Source organism: Pholcus phalangioides, unplaced genomic scaffold (genome assembly GCF_987345545.1).
Source record: "Pholcus phalangioides strain wild (caught in Gottingen) unplaced genomic scaffold, Ppha-v1.0 ptg000042l_1, whole genome shotgun sequence".
Lineage (NCBI taxonomy): Eukaryota > Metazoa > Arthropoda > Arachnida > Araneae > Pholcidae > Pholcus > Pholcus phalangioides.
Genome location: NW_028301628.1, coordinates 37474591 through 37496198, shown reverse-complemented (window position 1 = coordinate 37496198; position 21608 = coordinate 37474591). Strand labels below are relative to the sequence as shown.

At 39.1% G+C, this 21608-nt stretch overlaps 1 protein-coding gene across 1 annotated transcript; it reads right to left on the bottom strand.

The window, feature by feature from the left end:
• Positions 1–1839: 1839 nt before the first annotated feature.
• Positions 1840–17590, bottom strand: LOC149064991 (polyprenol dehydrogenase-like). The gene is made up of 7 exons (XM_089254987.1): positions 17264–17590; positions 14161–14271; positions 10862–10933; positions 10118–10219; positions 6787–6994; positions 4469–4661; positions 1840–2347 (listed from the first exon to the last, which is right to left on the bottom strand). Exons 1-7 carry the CDS (start codon positions 17400–17402, stop codon positions 2129–2131), a joined length of 1044 nt encoding a protein of 347 aa, XP_089111113.1. The 5' UTR covers positions 17403–17590; the 3' UTR covers positions 1840–2128.
• Between the last annotated feature and the right edge of the window lie 4018 nt (positions 17591–21608).

Genomic DNA, 21608 nt, shown 5'->3' with positions numbered 1-21608 from the left:
ATTTATAGCTCTTTTAGATCTGATATACGTATACGAGAGGTGGGGGGGGTGTCTCTCTCGCCATATACACTTTTTCTTTAACCTCAGAGAATTCAGCCCTGACTTCAACAATGAAACACCCACAATCCTTGGAATCAAGGTTGAACTCTATCTGGATGTTATGAATGAAAGGTAAAACTTGTCCTTTCTTTTGTGTGGTATGAGAATCTTTGAGAGACAGTGATCAAATCATGTAAGGATTAGGCCTGTATTTACGCTGTCATTTGTCTGGACAGTTACTTTCCTGTGATTGATGGAAAACACTCGAGAGCTTTTAGTTTATTTTTAATGTGGTGCAGACAAATGCAATTCTTATACTTCTAAAGCCAGTGGTTTTTAACCATTTTATGGGGTAATATTAGGTGGGGAACAAAGTTCTTGCCAGAAATGATGGGTAGCGCCAGACAAGCTACAGTAGTCGTGTTTACAGTCTAATTTGCATAATCACAATTGTTTTGGAAACGTTAAAGTGTGTTCTAGTAGTGCGAAAATTTTGTTCATTGTTTGCAACTTTTTGGTGTAATATGGGACGTGTTATTTGGTTTCACTGAAAATCTAAACTTGGTGCTTTGAAAGCTGTAAACCTCAATAAATTCTGTCTTAGGAGAGTCCATTGCAAGTGCCAGAACAGTGGGATACTGTTTCTACTATGGACATTCCCCCTCAACAATCCAGCTGCAAATAACCCAGTCAGAGGGCAAAAAAAAAAAATTTCACCAGACCCACACTGACACACAAAAAAGTCATATTGTCTGTCTAGTGGTATCACAACGGATTTCTTCCAAAAACATATTTCTTGCTTCCCTTTTTTCCTGCATCCTTTTTGTCCAAACAATAAATTTCTGACAAGAACTTTGTTCTCCACTTAATATCAAGTGCACTTGAATTCGAATACTTTGCACTTTTTAAAATGGATACTTTGCACTTATATTCAAAGTGAAAAGTATCTGTTTTAAAGTGAATATCAAAAATAATTAATTTTTATAATTTAATAATTAACCAATGAAGTAATTAGTTCACTTTAAATAGTAAAAGCCCATTTTTAAATGAATCAGTTAACCAACATTAACTTATAAGTTCCTGAAACTTGTTCATTTCGTAATTAACTATTAATTATGACAATTTTCTTGAAACTGAGATGGATTTCAATTAATTAATGATATTTTTTGACGACACTGAGAATTTTCTGTAATGAGCTGCCACTGAAATTTTGACGACAAAAATGAAGCACGTGTGAAAAAAATTGCAGTACAGTGAATCCTCGATACAACCATACTCTGCGGACCAAAAAGAAATATCGTAGAGGGATTATCATAATATCAAGAGGCAACATTATCACGTTATCAAATATATGCCGTTGTTGTCATCTTTTTTAAATTGACATTGCTAGTATTACTAGAAAATGTACTTTTGAGCATTCATTCACCGCAAAAAAAAATCGTATATATAGTTGATTAATAAAATTCAGATAGATTGCACCCCATAAAGTTGTTTTCTGCGTTGCACGGTTCGGTCATTCATGGAAAGTAACAATACTTATCAATTTTCTTAGCGTTTTCAGTGATCCTTTGGTACTAATACCAATGTAATAAGACGCATTCAAAAGAACGAAAACAAGTGATGAAGTTGAAATCAAATTCTAAACGATTTTGACCAAATTATTTGAAAACTATCGTTATAGCTGTTCTTAAAAATCTCAGAAAAAAAATTGTTCTAGAAAGATTTATCATTGTGAGGTTTCGCAATATTTTTTGCTCATTGACGCTCTTCAATCTTCAAATAATTATACCACATTCATATACAAATGATAGTTTTATTTTCATAAAAAGTATTTACACATTTAAATATCACTAGTTTTTGTGTGAGTTTAGACATTGCATAAATTACAATTAGTTAAATATTTTATTTATTGTGAATGGGACAAAAATGCATGTTCAGTATTTTAAAAAAATGCTCGTGTAATATAAATAAGAAGAGAAAATTGTGTGTCTGATCGATCCAGTTTCAAAATTATCAGAATCGGATAATCCAACTTTTTTAGCGCAGTGTTCTAGCTGTAATCAGATTCTCGTATCTATATTCGTTTGTACTATGAATAGAAATTGACCATTCCTGTATAAAGATCGTCCTTTAACCACGTTTTCAGGTAATTCAGCGATTCCTGCCACAGCCTTTTCTGGCTTGCTTCGTCATTGGATAGCTTACTCGATCTTACTTCTCTGCACTCTTCCAAATATTTACCACCAATGCCTTCCATTTCTTTTGCCAATGCTGTGTAAATTATCGTTTCTGCACCTTCTTTCGCTGTCTGAGGAAGAAAAAAGTTTTTTGTTTTAAAAAGAATTCTCTGGGAAATGTAGACGTCTATCCATTTTATATCGTTGTTTAATATTTATATCTTATGCGGTCGGTCATCATTAAAAAGGGTTACTCTTTGAAAAGCAGAAATGTGGCCCACTAAATGGAGTAAGCGATAATCTCCCTATATCCCCCCTCCCACTTCTACCCTTTTACTCCATCGATACATTTGTGCACAACAAATCACTTTTTTGATTAACATGAGTGCAGTCTGCATAATTGATTAATCAGATCATGAAATAACGAGGTCAAGAAAGCAGTCCTTTCATTGAGATTAGACAGAAAATTGGAAATTTTTTCGGTCATTTTGAAGCCGCTAATATTGGTCAAGCTGTCCTATACCCCTTCCTGAATGGGCTATAAGACCACCGACCTTACCCATATTGAAGTCATACTATATCGAATGGAGGTGAAACCGCAAAAGTGACTGTTGAACTTATTGCTTAAAAAATTTCTGATTTCAATGAAAATTTTTGTTCATTTGTCGCTTTCAGAAAAATGACCCCTTAAATGGAGTTTAAAGACACGTCAGGAGTTTTACTAATATTTCATCACTATAGAGGACAATATGTATTGAAATTTCCAAAAAGTGACCTGGTAAGCAGAGTAATGAAGTAGTTTTTACTACTTCTGTAGGAGTGGGACCGACTGCCTCGTTTCTGGTAAGATACTGCATTGTTAGAGGAGATCGTACTCTATATTAGAGTCATTTTATGTACAATCTTGCACTGTGGGTTTTGTGTAGATCATGAGGGTAGTTATTATACCATGACTCTTACATGGTTAAATTTTTGCTCTCACATATACTTTATTTATATATATATATATATAAAAATAAAGTATTAACTGCATTAATACCAAATTTCATCAAAATTTGTTCATCAGTTTTCAAGAAATTCGGTGAATTGTATAAATTCTCTTTATTTTTAAAGTGATGGTGAGGGGTACCTACATTTTTCCCAGACTCAAAATTTATAAGATTATTTTCTTAATAACCGAAAATCTTTGACTACCATCATGGAGGCAGTGCCAACTTAATTCATAAGCCCACCCGGGACAAGGCCCAAGAGCTTCAGGCAGTGCCGTCTTAACGCATGGGCTTTCAATGGTAAATCTAGCGGGCTGGCAATTTCTGCCAGATATGGAGTCCCTGAACGTCCACGATGTTCTTGATGGATGCTCTGCGCGGAGACTTTTCAAATACGAGCGTCCCTCGCTTTACGCGATTAATCAGTTCTGCAAAATAGCCGCGTAAAGTGTGTTGAATTGAACATGGAATCATTGGGGGGTGGGGGGGGGGGTGATTTTCTTCAGAAGAGTAAAAAAATTTAATTCAACAGCAAAGGAACTTCTTTTAATCAATTAATTATCCAAACATGAATAAATCCTGTGAATTTAGGCAATATGAATTAATTAAATTACTGCTTTTTCTGTCTTCACTACTTCTGGTAGATTCTAGTGAGTGTGGATGTTTCCTTTAATGAAGAGCCTGGTATGATAGGCTGATAACTCTTTTTAATGAAACGGTCGAAATTTGGCTGGCAAGCAGCATTTTTTGTCTCATAAAAACTTTGGTAGCACAGCCAGGTAATTCCTCATATTTCTCGTAAATATCAAAATTATAGTTTCACTGGAACCGCTTTTTGTCGACTAAATTTCTCGTCATTGTCAATGCGTTACAAAACGTTGTTGATCAGGGAGATTTGTGTTTGAGAATTTCTCTCATATTTGTCTCAGCTACATCATCAAATCCAACGTATTTCGTCATCAAATGATTTATATAACTATGCTGTATGTATATCTTCAATTTGCAAGCCCATTGCCAGGATTAAAGCTGACTCCAAGCCGAATTTTGCGCGCAGGTCAGAATTCCTTAAAACAACTTTTAAAAAAATCGCATCAAAGCGAAATCGCGTAAAGAGAGGGATACCTGTACCTCTTTGCCCAGTATCCCGTTATATCAAAGCTGAACCAACATATACATTTTTAGGTCTAGCATACTTTTGTTGATCCGAATGTTTCCAAAGAAATGAAACATTTAGAAAATTTATGGTGATTATTTTGGACTCACTTTGAAAAACGTTGATCCTATGTACGAAGTCCACCAGACGCAATTCATCAGATCTGTGTTTACCACTCCTGGGTGGCAACAATTGACAGTTATGTTACTTCCTCTGATACTCAGAAAGGACTGCAAGCTGTATGTGAACATGACTTGAGCCAGTTTCGATTGCATGTATGCGTAGTACTTGGAATAATTCACCCTGGAATTGAAAATATATTTGCCTCGAATTTATTTAAAAAAAATTAGGACATTCTAATTGTTATTGAAAGAAAAAATTATAAGCATGTCATCATCAAATGACAGAAACTAATCAAGATGTCAATTTGTAGAAAAATCCCCCCTAACATACAGCTACTTTCAGCAAGCAACTGAAAATTGCGCTCACTGTAACGCCGGCATCTATCTATCTGACACTCAACGGGAATTTTCGTGAGTTTCTCTATATATCTGGCAACCCAATTAAGAAAAAAATAAAATTGAAACCTTTTTGCGCATGCGTACTTAAAATTTCGATAAAATGTGTACATCTCATCAAATATTCAATCGGTTTTTGTTTCTAGTTCTAGGGTGGAATTTCGACATTTTGTCAGTCTCAATGAGTTTCGTAAAAAATGGTTGAAAACTCCTCAGGTTGTAAGCAAAAAACACGTGCGATGAATATCGGAATTTTTAGGGGAAAAAAAACATTTATAGAATCATCTTCGTGAATATATACGTGCTACTTCCACGAAAATGCATACAACTATTGCACAAAGGAAGTAAAATATTCTACGAAAGTTAAAAAATCATTCCCAGCTTTTTTATGATCAAAAGCATTTTTTTCTTTTTTTGTCAGTCTCCTAAAAGCACTCAACACCGAATCCTCACTGGAAGGCGATGAAAATACATGAAACGCTGCTGTAATGAGATTTGAAATGAAACAATTGAATACAGTGGAACATCCCTTAACGGACGCTCTCCGTTAGCGGACACTTTTCTGATCCCCGGTCCCGTGGAATAATCTATTTCACTCCCCATTAGCGGACACTCTTGATAGCGGACAGTAAAATCAGGCAAACTTAATTTTGCTTTAACTTAATTTAATTTCCAAACTCTAATTTGTGAATTTTTGTTCATAAATCGGGAATTTATGATACTCGACGGTGTTTATGTATAATCCCAAGCTCGTATTGGTAAATATGATAATCCGTCAATTAATTAATAACTATGGTCCAGAATGCTGATTCCGAATGGTAATGTTTGTTTTGTTTGCACATGTTGATACTTGAGAAGAAAGCCAACATAAAACTGATAATGTTGTTATGAACTTCATTTCTTCTTCACACTTATTTTAATTTAATTTTTGTTGCAAAATATGCGCAGTGCACGTATCATGTACGGGGGAAAATAATTGCTTTCATGGAAAGAAAAGTCTATAAATTTTCTATATTTATCACTTTCCAACTTTATTTGGGATTTATGCATAATCGCCGGTAAAAGTGACAAATGTAGAAATTTAATGAAACTTTCTTTATCGAGACGATTCATGATTATGCATAACCACCGGTATATCAGTTTTACACACAGTGACATATAGGAACCAATTACGACAGAAGAAGAACGTCGTATAAATGTGAAAATCGTATAAAAGAGGTTCTACTGTATATCTTCCCTTCATAATAGCGGACTAAAGTTTTGGTCCCATGGGTGTCCGTTATCGAGAGGTTCTACTGTATTTGATTAAATATGAGCGTTTTAAGTAAATGATTTTCAGTACACATGCACAAAAAAATTTCAATTTTACTTTTAATAATTTGGTTGCCCATACATGGGACACTTAGATGTATAGGGATATTAAGGCACTTGATACATAGAACAACTTATACGACAATTCCAGTTGAAATGTCGCGAAAATTCAGAAAGATATCGGTGATGCAGTGAGCAGTAATTTCAGTCACTTGCTGAAAGTAGCTGTATGTTAGTTGATATTCCACAAATTGACATCTTGATTATTTTCTGCTCTTTGATTATTAGGGAATAAATTTGCATTTAAGTATAATGTTTACATTCCCAGAGTTACAGAACGATTTCTTTTAAACGAAACAATATCTTTCTAGAAATTGTAAAAAATGTCAAAACTCCAAAGTAAGCACTGATTTATGACTATATAGTGTGTGTGTAATACACCATTCCAGAGCCGTCTCCCGATACCACATGCGCTGAATTTCCAATCAGAGCTGCCCTTTCTGTTTCCAGCCATGAAATAGCAAACTTATAAATGAAAAATGCTGCGTATTACTTTACCGTTTAATCAAGCGGTAAGAGTGTACCGAGATTGGACTTACCTTCCTTGCAGATCATCGACGTTCAAACCTGCCACATAATGGATGCAGGACGTAGAGTTTAAGATTCGTGATTTCTTGTCTTTCCTTCCAGCGTCTTCAAGACGAGGTAACAACAATGAGGTCAATAGAAAATGCGAAAGGTAATTCACAACGAAATGCCTTTCGAAACCTTCGTCAGTTTCTTCTCGTGGTACGAACATTATACCAGCTGTATAAAAAAAATGCATATATTCAAGACTTTTGAAAAGAATTTTTTCATTAATTAGGCTGTGCATTCATAACAGTTTTAGATCATGAATTTTTTTTTCAGGGTGTTTCAGAAAAGACTCTCTGAAACTGAAATTACATGATTTCATAGCTGCTAAGTCTCCCGAATTTCTAGTCCATTTAACGGACTCTCTCGAGAAATTCTTATTCCACCCAAATTTCGCCCGTGATTGTAAAAAATCCCTACTTAGGGGAAAAAATTATTCCCAAAGAATTTACCTAGGAAAAAAGACCGTTTCGTTTTAATCCCCGAAATAACGTCACAAGCGTAGTGTAAATTGTCACCACTGCGTCAAATCACAAAAGAAATACATACATATTTTCGGTGGGGATACGAAATTCGCCAAACGGTCAGCGTCAGTTCGGCCTTTTGACATCAGAAATTGACGAGATAACTTGTGTCTGCTTTAACCAAATGCAGGATCGAAACAACAGATGATCACGCTTATAACTTTCCCACTTATAACGTTTCCCCGCTTAGTACGACTTATTTTCGGGGCCCAAACTCTTCTAATATACTCAAAGATTTCCCGTTTAAAGCATTTTCTCGCTTATAACGCTTTTTCATGGCGGTTTTATTAAAAACGTTATAAGCGGGATCCACTGTAGATTCTTTGTCAACCAGGGCAAGCACGCATTTGGCGCCCCCGTGTAATATAAAAGTAGCAATTAAAGGGTGAATTTAGCACGAACCCTCTAGTTCCGCGTTTCTCATCCGCCGGCCGCGGCCCAGTACCGAGCCTTGACAGTAGTCACACCGGAGGCTCCTGTTCCTCCCTAGTCATGGCCCACTCAAAGAGTGGGGGGGGGGCTGACAGGGCTCTAGGCCCGGGACAGTTCTCATCATGTTTTGCTTGTCCACACTGTAAATTAAATAAAGAAGGGACTCGTGAAAAGTCCCAGCCTAGAGGCCCCCGCTAAAGGATGTGGGGGCCATGTCCTTATTTGCGGCCCTAACTATATGTTCCGTTGAGTCTGTATATCTCGTTTCAGGCCCGATGACTATTTTGTTGATAGAGCGATTTGATTTGAGAGCAGTACGTATTTGGTTGGCGATGATCGGCGACTTGGCACTAATTAGCGCTATTTGCTGATAAAAATAAACATAAAAATCCCTTTTATGTTTATTTTTGTACGGAATCCGTATTCGCGTGAAAACCTCCCTATTTCTCATTCTCCAAAGTTGGCAGTTTTGCAACTTGGAAACAATATGATAGATACAAAGACGGAACAAGTGGTATGTTTAATAAGCAAGCCTGGAATTTTAAATTCTCTCTCTGGTTTTCAAAATTCATTACAATTTTAACTTGTACATGGTGCCATGGTCGTTTCATTTGACGACTCTTTCTGTGAGGCTATTTGAAAGTCGTTGTTTTCAGACAGGGTCCTCAAACACTGCACCAGCCTGAATACTTCATTTGTGAGGCATGCGCATCCATTGTAATAGACTGCAGAAAAATGGCTTCAAATTCCATCGTTCACTTTTGTCATGCCATAGCTAAAAGCAAGATATGACCATTTTTGAATTTATCTCTTTGTGAAGGACGATATCGCCCACAGTGGTATATTTATGGGGGGGGGGGAGGGGGGGTTGACGGGCTATGGCCCAGGCTGGCAAATTTGATAAATGAGTGACCTAGATCGTGTGCAAGCAGATTAACAGGCCCGTAACTAGGTTGGGCTGACCGGGGAAACGAGGCAATGCCCCCCCCCCCAAAAAAAATAAATGCACTTATTTTGCATATTTCTTAAAAATTTTGAGTTTCTTGTTTGAAATAATTTGTAAAGGGAATAGGGGAGGGGGGGAGGATAGCAAACTCTCTTTTTTTCCGAACATGACCCTTTCAAGGGGAGCGCAAGAAAAAATATGCCTCGGAACTCCGACAAGGCACACTATGGTCCTGCAGATGAATGACCGAAAAAACTACCTAGATCATGTCCAAGGGCGTGAATGATCAAAAGAGTGACACATAAAGCGGAGGACCATGTCACTGAGTGACCAAAAAGCGTGATCCAGGGAATGAATGAGCATGGGAATGACCCAGAGAGCGAGGGGACTAAATCATCGACATCTAGAGAGTATGTGAGAATGGGAGTGGCCAAGAGTGGAGACATAGATGTACTTACAGGGGTGGAGGCCAAGCAGGCAATAGCACAGGATGTGTGCTATTGCCTGTAAATTAGAAGAGTGAGTGATCGAGAAAATTAGTCTAGAATAGGAGAAAAGACGCGAAATTCGTGTAGCCCACAAGCGGGAAAACCATAAATTAACCTCTGATTCTTCCCCCTGTAAAAAAGAAACAACATTGCACCGAGACAGTGGTGCCATCTATTAACCAAAATTGTAAACAATTTTGCAAACCGGCTTCATTGAAATTCCAGGCATATCCATTAAGCGAACTATTCATTTCACCTTTCTGTTTATCGCAAGTTATGTCATTTCAAAGTTAAGGAGTCCTTTCCGAAACACCCTGTATCTATGTGAAAATTATTAGGCCAATTCTGTGGTGAAGATCTTCAGGAGCAGGGAAACAACTAAATACTTTGTCAGCTGGGGCAAGTATGCATTTTGGCACCTCTTAATGGTGAAGGAGAGGTTAAAGGGTAAAATTTGTGCCCTCTCTCTCTGGTCCAGCACCCGGAGCATTAGACCCACCTGTTTAGTGATGCGACAACATCTATTACGAACGTGACTACAACTGACACTTTAATACTCAACATCCAGCTGAGCCCCTAAGTTACCATAACAACCGAGCCGCCATTGGAATGCCCTACTGTTGCCATTCCGCGACTCGTTATAATAATGAAGATCATATAAATTAATAGCATCTTTAACACCACCTGCTCCCCCTTAGTTGCCGCCTTGTTCAGGAGTAATAGTCACTGTCGTTCATCGAAGATTTCCGCAACTCCAGCAGGTCAAATGTCGAAAGAAAGATATTTGCCAAACGATCAGCATAACTTTTTCAATGCTACTTACCGAGAATGGCCACGAAAATATGTGGATTCACAAACGACATTGAAAACATTCAAACATTCAAACTTTGTGGGATTCACAACTTACCGTTGTTGATGAGGAGGTTGAGTTGATGACCAGAAGATAGGAACCTATCAGCGAACGTCTTAACAGACTTTAGTGATGCCAAGTCCAGGTACCATACATCGACTATTCAAATGGGAAGAGTATATGAAGTTAGACAACGTCAGAAAGAGATTATCATCGGAAAAACAATCTATTTTCTCTATCGAAATCTCAAGTTAATATCAAATCAAGAAAATATCCGGTTCATTCATCGCTAATGCCATTTGAAGTACAGTCAAACTCGGTTGTAACGACCGAGGTTGTAACATCTCGGATGTAACGTCAGTAATTGGTCTGGACTGATCCCCATAGAGAACAATATTAGTGATCCTTGCATATAACGTCGATGAAAATGCGTTACGAACTCAAATATAACGACGAATTTTTCGTCGTTCTGTGGCGTTTTTGATACCTAACGAATGAAATAAGGACCTCTAATTAATATGACCTGTATACTGTATTTTTCCAGAATTACACCCGTTCCGACTTTCTTCATTGCAAAAATTGTCCAGTTTTTCCCGTTTTTTTTTTTTTTTTTACTAGAATCAATTCTTCCGCGATTTTATGCAAAAAATGGCGTATAATAAATGTCTAAATTTCAAAAGTGGCCAGATAGCTGGTATTAAAGCTGGTGGTCCATGAAATTATTTTAGACATTTCAAATGTCTTTCGGCTCAGAGTGGTTGAGAAACGTTGCGTTAGAAATCATTTGAAAGTCACTCTTACCTGATGCGTTCTGGTACCTGTCCTTGAGTGATTTCTCCAGATTTGTTCGCACGTTTTCTCTCGATGACGAACCTATGCAGGGAAAAAGAAGGAAAACATAAATTATATTGGAGAGGATATACAGGATACGGAGGTATTCATATACATATTGGAGAGTCATTTTTATAGAAAATACTAAACAATGTACGATACGGCAATGTTCTCTGACCTTTTTATAGCTACTACTAAACCCCAAAAATGTACCTCGTCCATATTCCTCTGCGGAATTTCTAACGAATTGACGAATTGGTACGTGTTGGGATGTGCGTGTCCGTGTTGTGAACCTAACGTGAAGAAGGTTTCTGTGTAATGCTTGTTATAGTGCTGCCCTCTACCACATATTTTTTGAATTATGAGTGAAGTGTAATGTTTGAAGATATTATCGTTGTAGGCCTGTTGCTTTCTGCGGCGAGAATTTTGTAATGGAGAGATCGGCTTGCATTTGCACCTCGAAGTTGGAAACCATTGAAAACCAACTTCAGTCGACCACCACTGCAACGACGGTGGGGTTTGAATGCGGAATCTCGCGATGCGAGTCCGTCACTACAACCACTCGACCACCACAGCGGCCTCTTTCTTACAGCTGCGGACCGGCGAAAATAGTCCAAAATTTCCCCGTATCGGTGGAAATGGGGGGGGGGGGGGGAATAATTTGCAAAAAAAAAAAATTAATTAAAAAATAAATCAGTTGAAAAAAACAAATAATTTGCAGACCGGGAAAACACTACACAAATAGGAGAGAGCATTTGCGGGCCGTCAAATGTCAGAAGTATTGCGAACCCGCAAAAAAATACATGAATTTGAAAAAATATTTGCGGACCGGCGAAAATACTGAAAGGAGAAATAATTTGCTGACAGACACACAGAAACCGTATGCAAATCTGCGTCACAGTGAATAAAAGGCGTGCACGCTAGCCCTGTGAAATCATCCCGTACGTTATAACTGTTAGAACGGTTGCACGCTGGAACAACTTGGCCGTTTAATGGCCTTAAATGGCCGTTTTAACGTTTGCGGAGCGGCCGTTTCGAAACGCGCTGGCGCGTTTGCGTTTCATGTTAGACCATGCACTCTTTGATGACAATTGTTTGTATTGGTGTGTACTATTATTACTATTTCACCGCACACCAACCCCGGTCATATATCGCCATACAGCAATTTCCAACCAGTGGAGTTGGGTGGGAAAGGAAGTCTCCATCCATCGGTCGTCGCCCTAGGTTCGGTAGGTAAAGAACTTGCTTCTGATGTTCTATGCCCGGATTCGAACCCGTGGACCTTCATAGTGGAAGACGAGCATCTTTACCACTGCGCCACTCGGGCGCTTATTGGTGTGTACTATCACCTCTTAAAAGTTTCCCCATTTTTTCTGAATCGACCTGTATAGCCTTCTGTGTGTATCGATGCTTTTCTACCGGAACACCTTCCGCGGGCCGGAAGTTGTGCACCCTTGCTATAAAGGATAAAGAGGAGTTAGAGTAGCACCCAGTTAATTTTTTTATTATAAAAAAATACGTCTTGAAAATTATCAAATTAACAGAAATCGTGCATGAACTTAAAGCAGTAGCTTCGTAAATAAATACGTTTTAAATTTTCTAAAAAAAATCAACATTACTTGAAAATTCTGTGGCGTTTGGTCAGAACATGATATCTCCAAAAAATGATTTTTGATCTAAAAGTAAGTCTTGCTAATTACATATAACTAATTAGAAGTGAGATAAACGCACAAATACCTGTGTACAGCTAAACAACATGCTAATAAATGATATTTTCCTTTGTATTTTTGTGTATGCTTTATTTTTGATTTTTAAATGACAATGAAAATGCTTATATCTGAAAAATGTGATTTCGGAGTTATGTTCTGACCAAACACCACAGAATTTTGCATACGCCCCGGGTCCTCACACATCCGATATTCATGAACCAGATCAATGGCACTTGGTGCTCCACTGTGTTTACTTTAGTTAAAAATTTAAAAAAACGAGTTTAATGGCAGTGGGACCATCCGTTTTCTTACGGTACACTTAAATAGCACCAGCACGCGATTAATAATACTATAATTTAATTTGTTGGTTTCAGATATACTGTGATAATTAGCTGAATATCGACAGTCGCCCCCCCCCCCCCCCCCAGAGCATTTTTGGAAACCTTATGAGTAGCTTGTTCAACCTGTGACAGTAATAAATACTGAACCACTCATGCACCTCATCCATATTCGTCTGCGGAATTTCTAACGAATTGGTACATGTCAAAATGCGCGTGTCCGTGTTGTGAATCAAAACACAAATTTAAATAACCCTATAACGCAAAGTTTGTTTATGTGTAATGCTTGTTATATGCAGTACTGTCATCTGCCATCAATTTTTCTAACTATGAAGTGTAATAATTCAATAATTGTACCGTTGTAGGCCTGTTGTTCTGAGGCGGAACTTTTTAACGGGGAGATCGGCTAGTATTTGAGCCTCGACGTTGGAAACCACAGAAATGACAGTAATGACAACTACTACTAAACCACACATGTACCTACGCCATATTCCTCTGTGGAACTTCTAACGAATTGGTGCAAGTTGGGATATACGTGTCTGTGTTGTGAACCTAACGTGAAGCTTGTTTCTGTGTAATGCTTGTATAGTGCTGCCATTTGCCACGTATTTTTCGAACTATGAGTGAAGTGTAATGTTTGAAGATTTTACTGTTGTAGGCCTAGTGCCCCTCTGCAGACTTTTTAATGGGGAGATCGGCTTGCATTCGTATCTCGAAGTTGACAGTAATGACTGGTGAATTTTCAAAATGCTTATAGATACCACCTTATACTCACACCAAACCAACTTGAGAGTCTTGCTCTAGTTCATTAGCTACACGCAGTTGATGTCAGAAACAGGAAGTGGTCAGAATAATGTGACTCGACTGTGTATTATTATTTGAGAATGGACGGGACGTGTATATGATAAGTTCGGTCAACACCTATTTCTTTTTCGGGTGAGAAATTACATTATGAAAGAAACCTCCCACGATGCGAAGCCACGAGAAAAAAGAACTTAAATTTCATTCTGCAATGACACTATTCTCCTTGTAATGAATGAATGAATTGGACTCGGTCGGGTGGATATAGAGCGGCCCCCACCCTTATCACTAAGCGTATTCCAGAAATACAAGAATTCCATGGAAAAAGAATAATGATACGAAATTGGCACGAGAAAAGAAGAGAAATCTAGACCCTCCATGTGTTAAAAACTGAACATGAAGTACCTGACCTAAGACTTACCGATGATGACGTGATAACCATAATCGAATAGATGATGGACTATTTCGAGACCGATGCCTCGACTGCCGCCAGTAATAACAACTGTCTCTCCGTTGTTGCTCCTTTGCAAATCTGAAAAGTGAAGAATATTAAAAAAAAATTGTATACCAAAATATATTTAGAGAATTCTTTATAAAAGAATATATTTAAAGAATTTTCCCGAAGCCTTGGTTTAAAACCATGCGAAACTCATTCAAAGTTAAATAAAGCAGAATGTGCCCCCACCGCCAACAACAATACAGCCCTAATGTAGGCCCATTTCCGATAAGCCTCGATATCCTCCTATATAAAAATAGTCGTTGAGTAACAAATAGGACCATTGAAATACAAAAAAAAAAAACTAACTAAACATGACTGACAAGGAAAGGGTCCAAAGGTGTCGCCCTAAAAAAATTTGAAAAAAAATGCAAGTACATTCATCGCACCCAGAAACACATAAAACCCGAAATATTAGCGGCGAAGTTCAATTAATAAAGCCGCAAAAAATAATCATGATGACAACAGTTTTCTGTTCATATCCCCTTCAGTGCCGTCTTAAGGCATGGGCCCACCCGAGCACGGCCCGGGGGGCCTCAAGAAAAAAGGGGCCTCACAAAAATGAGATCTGGTTGAGATTTTCGAGAATTTCCCTTGTAGGGCCTCAGAAAAATCATTTGGCCCGGGGGCCCATGACAATCTTAAGACGGCCCTGATCCCCTTCTCATGCGCTTCTTGGCGAGATTTATAAAAAATTCTTTTCCACACTCAAAAACTCCCCCTCTTTTTTTCCCCCTCTCTCTCCTTTTTTTCCTCATTTTTCTTTTTCCTCTCCTCCAGCTGTTTTTATCTTCTATATAGAAACTATTTTTTTTCTCTTCTTTAAACTTTTCTTTTTTGTGCAGTACGTGATCATTGTTGTTTGAATGCCGTCACCCTGAGACTGTAGGGTTACGGAATTTTTACGATCAGGGACGAAATATTGCATACAAACGCCAGTGCAATAAATTCAACCGAGCGCTGACTGTTTTTTCAACCCCTTTTGTTCCTCATTGCGAAGGTTTATTGTGACCCTATGAAACAAAGTTGTGTGTGTGTTCCCCCCACCCGTCCCTTCACCACCATCGTGATATCTCAACGAGATAACGAGTAATTGAGATAACGATGATGACAATTCTCCTAAGTTCCCCCCCCCCTCCTCGTTCTCAATTGCATCCCTCTACACACACACACACACATAATGTATCTATCTCAGAACTAATCCTTCTATACATTATATACAGTACATAGAAGTGAGAAAGAGAACAAGTAAAAAAAACTACAAGTTTGTGGATGAGGGCGAAAAAGCAAGACACTGTACTAATACTCACTTATCCAATTATCTCTCTGTACTGTTTCTCCCCACCCTTATATTTCGTTTTTTTTTCGCCTTTCCCTTTCTTCCTTTTTTTAACATGAAACAAGGCTACCATATTTATCGCCTATACGTCTAATATAAATCATTCAAATTTATCGCCAACAGCTTGTACATGAAGGAGGTTAAATTCATTTTTGGTATTTTCGTGCACATTCCAATGAGTAGAATCAGTGCTAATTTTTTCAAAACTTTTTGAAGATATCATCTTGGGACTCTTTCCTTGTGAGTCAGGCCGTACCAGATAGGGCCAGACCTACGAAGGTTCTGCTGCGGAGACGCAAAATAATTAGCTGTAAAAGAAATACGCTGGATTATTACACTATACAGGGTGATTCAAACTGTTTGTCCGCAGGACTAACTCCGTAACCGTTGACTCTAAATGTATACTTCCAATTACAAAAAGTTTCCAAATGGCATGCGGTTTCTTTAAATGACGTCATTTTTTCGAAGGATCGTACACATAATAAAAATATTAACATTAATCTTTTCATACGGTCCCCGTGCGTTAAAAACCCCAATTAGATAGTTGTTGCCCTGTCTCTTCTAGGCCCAACAAAAAACTTCCACGTTTCTAAGTGCAGCATTCGCTGAGATATTTCGATGCAAAAAATTGGAGAAAAGTTGAGGGAGGGAAAAAAACAGCATAAATAAGGGAAAAAAACAGCATAAATAAGGGAAAAAAGCGTTTTCCGTTGGTATTGATACTCATATATGATATTCATTAACCAGGCATTAGACGTAAGTTTCTAAACATCAGGTATAATAACAAACGTCTTCAGGTATTCATTTATCATATATTAAAGATGAACAAACGCCAGTACACTTTGATATTAGCCATTGATTCCCAAATGGATACTCATTCATCAGGAAATGAATCACGGATTGTTTCACTAGGCATTAGATACAAATTCCTTGGAATCAGGAAATCGGCTTTAGATATCCATTATACCACTAATTGACCGTTTATATATGTGTATAAAATAACGAATTGGTTGCATGCAGAAACGTGGTGTGTGTGTGTGTGTAACGTATTTATGCCGTCACAATCAAAAGCTGCTCTAAAAGGAGCGCCAAATCTGAATTGAGAAAGCTTTGTTGACAAAAAAAAAACCATTTTCAGGGGCCGCCAAAAATAGTCCCGTACGGGTAAAGGCTTTTCTCGAGCCGCCCTTGGTCAGAGCTTGTGGCTTGTTCCGATGTATACCGGTGCTGTCATCTGTCTTCCAACATTAGATACTGAACCCGAAGAACCAGATGCACACACACAGGTTCCCATCTTTTTGCGATTTCGAACCCTCAGTGTCAGCATTAGATATACTACACAAATCCGTTGACATTAGAAAAATTGGCAGCACGGCGGATATCCATTCAACAAGAAATCGATATCGGATTCAGATACCGTTTCCGGAGGAAAGGGTCAACAATTTTTGTGGTTGCCAAAAGAAAAGAGGAATTTATTAGATCATACGCAATGTTTCTCTCTCTCTCTCTCCGGGTAATTTGTGTTCACACTCGTACATGATTTTCACGCATAAAACACATGGATGAATAAAGTAAAAATTGCAATTCTCTATCATTAAATTACATTTCAAATCATTGAATAGCCATTGCTATTTAAAAATTTTAAGTATGCGAAGAAAGAAAGAAAGAAAAAGAATTTTTCTTCTATACCTTTTTCTTTAAGACCAGAATTTCTTCCACGTTTCCTGGCAATCAGCTCGCGAACCACGTAATAAGCTGCAATGAAATATGCCAAAACGTACCACCAGAAACGAAGAAGAATGCGTTTAGGTCTCTCTGGGAAGCTCATTCTTCGTTTCTATTTGGGAAGTATAGAATGCGTGTTGTATATATATAATAATAACGTTGTTGTTATATAACGGTGCGTGTAGTGAGAGATTTTTTTCCAGCAGCTGCGTGGAAGGTTACAACAAACAACAACGGACCGGCGGCGATCTGGTTGGTGAACTCTTTCTAGGAGGGCATCTTCGAGGTCTTCTGAACTGACGTCACAACACTGCAAAAACAAGTTTCCTTCAAGTTGACGGAAGTAATAGTAGTAATAATAGCAGCGGCGGCAAAATAAAAAAAATAACAAGGGAGGAATAATAATAACAATAATAATAATAAAACTCGGTTAGTTTTGGTTTTCGAGACGTGCGGCGCCGTAGCCTTTCGTTGCGCACGTTCACATACACACACACCCTCGTCAAGTTCAAATGGGAAAAAAATTACAGTAAAAACGACGAGGGCATGTACGCGCATCTGAAGGGGAAATAATACACACGGAAGGGTGTATGGAGGGGAAAAAAGCGATAATCTTCTCAAAGTCGAAATTCTTAATTGATTTGAAGGCTTCTTTTTTGAGCATTACGCACATTTGCGCGAGGTGGTCTCGGAATGCAAAATGGATGAAATTAATCTTGATTTTAATTTGGTTCAATTGCTGCAGAATAAAGTTGGCAGTTTTGCAGACCTACAACCTCTCTCCGCAGAGAACCAAGCGTGGATCCAGAGTGGTCAATCGACCCTCCCAAGGGCCAAATAATAGAGGGAAAATTTGTCTGTCTCGTAAAATATGGGATGATCCAATGCACTTATACTATAAGTCGGTTCTCCGACACATCTCACTCTGGATCCGCCTGCCTCCGCCCTATTCCCAGTTGATGATGTTTGCCTCCGCGCAGAAGTGGATCCGGGTTGGGGGGGGGGGCGGTCGTTCCTAAGAGCCGAATAATACGGGACGATCAAACTGACACAATTCGCGCAATTCCCGTCACATCGTCCTGGATCTACGTCTGCAGATAGCAAGTAGACCTAACCATATGATGTTTACATAACATTTAGAGTCTTCACTTCAAAATATCGCAAAAAAGATGGCAGCACCAGCTTGAACACGAAACAAGCACTAATCTGGTACAGAAATACGTTAGGGGACGCACATGAACTCAGAATACACATTTCGGCATGTACCGATATACGAGGTGCAGTTAAGTAGTACATGTATACAGGGTGCATAACTAACTCCTCTTGCCTCAAATTACTGGCGAACCATTGATCCAAGAGGCATACTTCCAATTTTCCAATTAAAAAAAAATTATCCAAATACCGTGTAGAACTCAGATACGTCATTCATGTTTCAAAGAGTCGCATGGTTATTAAAATAAAACAATTAACTTTTCATACGGACACCCTGTCTTCAAAAACCCAATTAGAAAGTTATTACCCTGTCTCTCCTGAAGACAAAAAAAATCCACGTTTCCAAGTGCAATATTCACTGAGATGTTCGAAAAACAGAGAAAAGTTGGGAAGAGAAAAAATAGCATTAAATGCGGGTTAATAGTTTTATTTTACATTCTTGAATATTAATTTAACGGCTAAACATTGGGACCTTTGGTGACATCTATCGACAGACTGGACAACATCATCGTTAAAATGAAAACGATTATGGAACAGCTGCTGCCGTCTGATATTTATAAAAATAAAACAAAACTCACATCTTCTAGTACCATCCTTGAAAATGAGATGACAACAAACCATTCATCAAAGAAATAATTTTCACAATACGGTGTCAAAGCCGTACAGCTTTCGGGAGAAACTAGTCAAGACCGACCGTATTTACATTAGTAACGTGTATAAATTGTGTTTGTACTTGTCGATCATCGGTAGAACCATTGGAACTTGTTGGACAACTACTTTTTTCCCAACTGGCGCTTATTAGGGGATAGTTAGTTACATCGATGGTAGCCTGAATCAGCAATATGGTCAGGAACATTCCATTAGGGCCTGGATTCAAATTCAACATGAGGGTTGCCATGTTTGTTGACATGTAAAAAATAATAATAATAATAAAACGTTGGTAGCCCAGGTCGATAAGGTACTCGCCTAAAGTATCATAGGACGTATAGAGGTGTCGCGAGTTCGATATCGGCGGGGGGTGGGGGGGTTCGTCCTTGTCAGAAACTTTCCTGACACAGGGATACAACAGAAACGACATGACCCCACAGGAAAAGATTGCCACCCGATGGTGTCCCACACCGAGAGGTTAGAGGACCAACGTCTCGGTGAGTATAATACAAAAAAAGCTGCCGTTCGGAATCGGCAATAAACTGTAGGTCCCGGCGTAATTAGCCCTCGTGTGCAGAAAATGACTACTACTAAACCAGACAGGCACATCGTCCATATTCCTCTGCGGGACTTCTAACGAATTGGTGCATGCTGGAATGTGTGTGTATGTATAGTGAACCTTCCGTGAAGTTTGTTTCTGTGTAACGCTTGTTACGTGTAGTGCTGCCATCTGTTTTTCAAACTATCAGTTTTTCTCAACTCATGGTGAGTGCAATGTAATGATTGAATATTTGTACCGTTTGTAGACAGACCTGTTGCTCTCTGTGGCGAGACTTTTCAATGGGGAGATCGGCTCTCATTTGCGCCTCGAAGTTGAGAACCACATGAAACCAACTTCAGCCGACCACCACTGCGGCGACGGTGGGGTTCGAACCCGGATCCTCGCGATGCGAGTCCGTCACTATGGCCACTCGACCACCACAGCGGCTGACTGCAAGAGCTACTACTACTACTACTACTACTAAACCCCACATGTACCTCGTCCATATTCCTCTGCGGAACCTCTAACGAATTGGTGCATGTTGGAATGTGTATGTAGCCGCTGCGGTGGTCGAGTGGTCATAATGACGGATACGCATCGCGGGGATCCGGGTTCAAACCCTATTGGCGCCGCAGTGATGTTCGGCTGAATTTGGTTTTCTGGGATTTCCAACTTTGAGGCGCGAATGTGAGCTGATCTCCCCGTTAAAAAGTCTCGCGACAGAGAGCAACAGGCCTGTCTACAAACGGTACAAATATTCAACCATTACACTTTGCTTCTAAAATATAGATGGCAGCACTGAAAAATCAGGCACAACACTAGATACGCACTCAGACTGTTAGGTACAAACACTTACACTTCCGACACAACTCACTAGTAGTAAATTGTCCATGGCGATATACCTAAGTTATGCTCGGTTTCAAAGAAAGCAAGGGAGAAAGCTTATCTAGATTCACCATTGAAAGCCATCATATAGCAGATCTCATAATGGCCTGCTATGTACCTGAAGCTCCTGGGTCTTTTCCCGGGTGGGCTCATGAGCAGTGCCGTCTTAACGCATGGGCCCACCCGGACAAAGTCCGGAGGCCTCACAAAAATGAGATCCAGTTGAAATTTTCTAGGATTTACCAGGTAGGGCCTCCGAAAAACCACTTGGCCCGGGGTCCATGATACTCTTGAGATGGCCCTGCTTATGAGTTAAGACGGCAGTGGCCCCTGATGATAATCAAAGATTTTCGGTTATTAAGAGAATAATCTTATAAATTGTGAGCCTGGGGAAAATATAATAACCACTCACCATGGCGCCCACATAATTAACACACTGGCGTTGAAATAAAAACACACAGAGAGCAGCAGGCCCACAACAGTACACTTATTAAATCACATTTCACTCATAGTTAAAAAAACTGATAGCAGATGGCGGCACTATGCACATAGCAATCATTACACAACAACAAACTTCAAGTTCACCACACGCACATTCCGACATGTACGAATTTAGAAATTCCGTAGAGGAAATGTATACGAGGTACATGTACGGTTGAGTAGCAGTATTTCTCTTGGCGTGGATTTTTTCCCGAGAAACATTCAGGAATTTGGAATAACGGTAAAACTCAGGCTGTTGTGTCAATTGTCGCCAAAAACAATGATGAAGTCTAACAAAAGCGCTAATTATATTAAGGGGGGTGGTGGAATATATAAATCCGTCTCTGGATGCTTGGTAAGCTGGGGCAAGCGCGTATTTGGGCTTCCGGCCCCTTGCAATGTTGGAGAAGAGCTTAAAGTGTGAAATTTGCGCCCCAGCTGGTCCGGCACCCCCTCCCATAGTAGCGACACTGGCCCAACGCCCCTTCTTGCGAACGCCTCTGAGCCTGACATCACCACAACTATCGAATGTCGGGAAAGGGG